Raw genomic sequence first — 5000 nt, 5'->3', positions numbered from 1 at the left:
AGGCACCTAAAAGCTTGTATTTTGATATAATTTTTAAAGATACAAAAAAATTTGAAGGTTTACCTTCACTTTAGGTGCTGTTGCCTAAAAGTTTTACCACAGAAATGATGATGCAACCATCAGAGATAAACAAGCTCCGTTCAATGAGCTAACAGTGCAGGAATGGTCGTGATATGATGCCACCTGCTACTTTGTCCACAATAGTCATGGCATGTACATACATGCCACCCAGTGGCAAGGGGTTAAAATCATGCAGTAAGTACATCCAGGTCAAATTGTCTCAAATCTTTATCTCTCTACTACTATACATTATAATAAACTCTGAAAGTAAATTCTCAATCATAAACAGAATATTTAAAACCAAGACACAGAGCAACAGAACACTAATTCACTCTCTCCATTCACCCACCCACCCACCCATCCAACCACTCACCCAACCACCCACTCACCTACTCACTCACCCACCTACTCACTCACCCACCCACCCAGCCACCCACTCACCCACCCACCCACTCACTCACACTCATTCACACACTCACTCACTCATTCACCCACACACTCACACACTGCCAAGCACATGTTTACAAAACCCTCAACTTCAACCCCCTGCCAAAATGGGGGCGGGGGCAGGGAAGGACAACCCACCTTCATCATGTGTTCAAAGAACTGATCCTTCACAAAGCCTGGGGAAGCGATAAGCACAACCTTCATGAGGTCAAAGTTAGCATGACGCATGATGGCTGCCATCACTTGATCGAAGAACTTTGAGATTGCCTGCAAGGACAAGATTAAAGAGATAAAAAAAAAGAAAAAAAAGAAATGTGTGAATGGAATCTAAAGAAGAGGAAGAAGGATTAGAAGAAGAGGAAGAAGGATTAGAAGAAGAGGAAGAAGAAGTAGAAGAACAGGACAAGGAGGAAAACCCAAAAAGAAAGAGAGAAAGAAAGAAAGAAAAAGTATTATATCCACCCCTAAGAACATAACATCAAACCAATCCCTCCTCTTATCCCAAACAAACGGCAGAAATCTTTCACAAACCTTTTTTCTCTGGGTGTCATCGCCTTTTCCTTTTTTGGGGATGTTCACGTCAATCTTAGCCCGTTCGATTGTCATAGCTGAGGTGATGAGACACACATATGCTAGACCCTCTTGCATCACTACAGCCAAATCTGCATTCTGAATAAATCAATAAATAATTTTAGAATTAGGTAATTGAGAGTATTCTATCCTTACAGTAATTATTCTTAAATATTCACAAATCATTGTTTGCACATCCAAATGGGATCTCTAACCTACTGTCCAATAACATAGGGGAGAAGGGAGGAAGGGAGGGTGGGAGAGGGAGAGAAGGAGAGAGCGGGAGCAAGGGAGAAGGAGAGGAAAAGGGAGAGTGGGTGGAGTGGGAGTGAGAGAGGGAGAGCGAAGAGGAAAGTTAGAGGGAGAGTGAGCCAGCCTACTGGCTCTAAGACCATGGTTCCCAACAGGGGAGGGCTAGCAGGAGTCACAAGGCCTTGGGAAAAACATTTCAGTCAAATTTGCTACGGCACTTGTCAGCTCTTACAATTATGATGTATTATGAAGCAATGTCTTTAAGAAATGTTATTACAATTGAATAAAAAAAGAGCTTATACAGACAGCTGTATAGACAATCTCTCTCTCTCTCTCTACCTTAACTTATAAGCAGTGTCCGAGGGTTGTGGATGTGTCAGAAGTCTAATAAGTAGGTCAACAAACATGAAAAAGTTTGGGAACCGTCTGTTAATCTTTACGATATGGATGCACTAAGTTAGGGCAAACTGAATATGATATTCTTGTAGAGGACAAAATGTTGCAGTTGTCAGTACAAGAATTAATCTGTAGACACAAATGGTAACACCACAAATAAAGGAAAAAGATTGCGGACAACGCAGCTCTCAGCCTGAGTCCACTCGGTGCTCTCGAGTTTCAGCTCTATCTTCCCATGCATGCTGAGGTGAAGACAATGGTTCAAGGGGGGTGTGCCCCATCAACCCTCCCTTCAGGCAGTAGGGCACACCCAGTCACGGGAATTTAGACTGATGAATAAATTTTTTGATATGGAGTGTGTCCATACCGTAAAGAATTACCGAACCCCTAACACCTCCTGGATTTTAACACAAAATACAATCTTACCAAATCATCCAGGAGCAGAAATCAGCAAAAGGACTAGCACTCACCCTGGCCGGGTCACAAGCATTATCGACACGCTCCAGAGTCACCGAGTCCCAGTGTTCCTTGAAGAGCGTGAACTTTTGGTTGGCTTCTAGGTCCACTGTGTGGTAGGCTCCCATCTTGATGTACTGGTTTTCCTCCACATTGCGGCCCTTGACCCTGTGAAGTGGGGTGCATGGCAGAGTAATTGTTTGGTCAAATAACTATTGAGATATTTTCCATAGGATGTTGTGTGTTACTTAAATATGAATTTCATATCAATAGATGTGTAACCTACAACAAATTATAGCAAGAACAATAATCACCCTTTACACACTGAGAAACTAAATCAAATTATGATTAAAAAATTCAGAACTCAAAAACAAAAACATTTCCAAAAATCCCTAGTCTTATTAGTATTATCTAAATCATATTATAATTTAGTCCATAGAGATCATATTATAATTTAGTCCATATGATAACTAAAATGTTTTGAGATTAATGCAATCTAACAAACCCTTTTTTTGGGATAATTTCTGAGTGAAAAGCTGAGTTCCATATTGACTGATATCACTTAATACGAAAATATGATAAATGTGACCAACCAACCCTATTCACCATACTCCTAGAGCTTCAACACATCTTTTAAATGGCCCTTCACCCTAGCACTGGCCAACACACGACCAAAACTATCCTACCTGAGCAAGCACGCAGAAGTGTCATAGTGGATGTCCAACACCTGGATGGTTATGGTGGTGCGAACGCGTGAGGAGGTTGATGAGCCAGTGGCAGACTCCTGCTGGACCTTGCGAGTGGTGGTGGTGCGCAGACAGTCACCTTCGTTGATGATGTTGTATGCGTGCCACATGTCCTCCTCCTCGTCAGGTACCAGCACCATCTTTCTGTGTTGTGGAGGAAATGTTAAGAGTCAGCAAATAATTTCAGTAGTAGTAAGTAATTCTCTCCCTCTCTCACTCTCTCTCTCACTCTCTCACTCTCTCACTCACTCACTCACTCACACTCATACTCACATTCTCACACACACACACACACACAGTCACACACACACACAGTCACACACACACACACACACTCACACACAAACAAACACACACACACGCTCACACACTCACTCACTCACACACACACACACACCCACACACACACACACACACACACACACACACACACACACACACACTCACACTCACACTCACACTCACACTCACACTCACACTCACACTCACACACACACACACACACACACACACACACTCACACTCACACTCACACTCACACACACACACACACACACACACACACACACACACACACACACACACACACACACACACACACACTCACTTACTCAATCACTCTTTCTTTACAAGTTACAAAATCCCCGAAAGTTTCAAATCTGACAACAGTCCTTTGAAATTTTGGCAATTTTGCTGAATCTTTGGAAATATTAGAGCATAAAGATTTATTTTTTACTCCTCTTTCTCTTCAATTGTAAGTTGTTTAACCAATGAGTAATAATTGGATTTCTCTGCAAATTCTACATATGTCCCTAAAACAGATGGTGGACGTTAGCTGTCTTTAGCTCGAGCACAAAGTGTGAAGAGCATGGTGACTGCATAGCACTGTTGTATTTTCTTCTTGGACTTTGGATTGTCCTGTTGGTTTTCCATCACAGATCGCAGCAAGTTTCAAGAGGATTTGGAAAGAACGCAACCAATAGAAATTTTATTTAAGGAAAGCCTTCTTAAAAGCCAGTCTGAATGTCTTCAAAACATCTAATCAAACATCTCTCCTAGTTATGCAACCCTATACATACATATAAACATTCATTTAAGTAGTTACATTCAGTAGGCAATCAATCAAAAGTGGCATTTAAATAGAGTTTGTTCAGTAATCATCAACAGCTAATTCCAAGCATCTGAAGAGGAAACTTTAATTTGTCAAAGAATTTTAAGCTAAAATGTCCTGGATTCTTTCTCTAATCAAGACCCTATTACAATATATCCATTTGATTATAAGACAAATAAAACTTCTTTGATGAAAGGGCGACACCATCCAATTATTCAAAAATTTTGTCATCTCTTTACCTAAACCTCATATTACTGTCTCTCCCTCTTTATTTCTACCTCTTTGTATAACTTCTCTCCCTCCTTCTCTTCTCTCTCCTGTCACAGCAACATCATTCTAAGCCAAAGACATAAAACCAGATCAAAGTAACATAAAGGGACTTCTTTCCCTTAAAACATTTCAGACATATTCCCAACATTAATCATCACTCGAATGGCCACACCTCTTAACACTAATGGGAGTTTACGAGTGCTCCTTTCCCCCTCCCCCCTCCCCTCCTCCCTCCTCTCTCCTCCTAATCCCCTTCCCCCTCCTCCTCCTCCTCCTCCTCCCAGCATTCTTGGCACACACAGCATTCTTACCAGCTGCATGTTCTAGAACAGCAGAACTTTCTTCTTGCTTGCTTTTGTCTGAAATATACAATCCTGTAGAGTGGGTATATGGCAATTTGTATTGGAAAGGTTAGGTGATTGTTGCTCTCGCTTTTCTTGCCGTTAATGTACTCAAGGAATAGAATACTGTGGAGTCAATACTGACTATCAAAATGGGGAAGATTCATGCTTTTCAAATTGCTGAACAGGTTTTATCGCATTTCCAGGCCCCTAAATCATAATACCTTTCATAACCTAGCACTACATTATAGAATCATTTCCACTTTTAACAATGGTCTCTCACAGCAATACAATGACAAACCATAGCAATAACAGAGGTATAACCTCATTGCATTCTTCAACGCATCGCAA

General features: G+C 41.2%; 1 protein-coding gene across 1 annotated transcript in view; it reads right to left on the bottom strand.

Annotated features, from left to right (window-relative positions):
- The window catches only part of pelo (protein pelota), a 10162-nt gene that overhangs the window by 3817 nt on the left and 1345 nt on the right, over nt 1-5000 (bottom strand). Inside the window, exons 2-5 of the mRNA XM_027367316.2 lie at nt 2868-3071; nt 2196-2349; nt 1039-1176; nt 646-774 (exon numbers count right to left, since the gene is read on the bottom strand). Coding sequence (XP_027223117.1) covers nt 646-774; nt 1039-1176; nt 2196-2349; nt 2868-3071 — 625 coding nt within the window. The remainder of the gene's footprint in view (nt 1-645; nt 775-1038; nt 1177-2195; nt 2350-2867; nt 3072-5000) is intronic.

Source organism: Penaeus vannamei, chromosome 11 (assembly GCF_042767895.1).
Source record: "Penaeus vannamei isolate JL-2024 chromosome 11, ASM4276789v1, whole genome shotgun sequence".
Classification (NCBI taxonomy): domain Eukaryota; kingdom Metazoa; phylum Arthropoda; class Malacostraca; order Decapoda; family Penaeidae; genus Penaeus; species Penaeus vannamei.
Note: the sequence above shows the minus strand (reverse complement) of the source record. Positions and strands in the feature narration are given on the sequence as shown.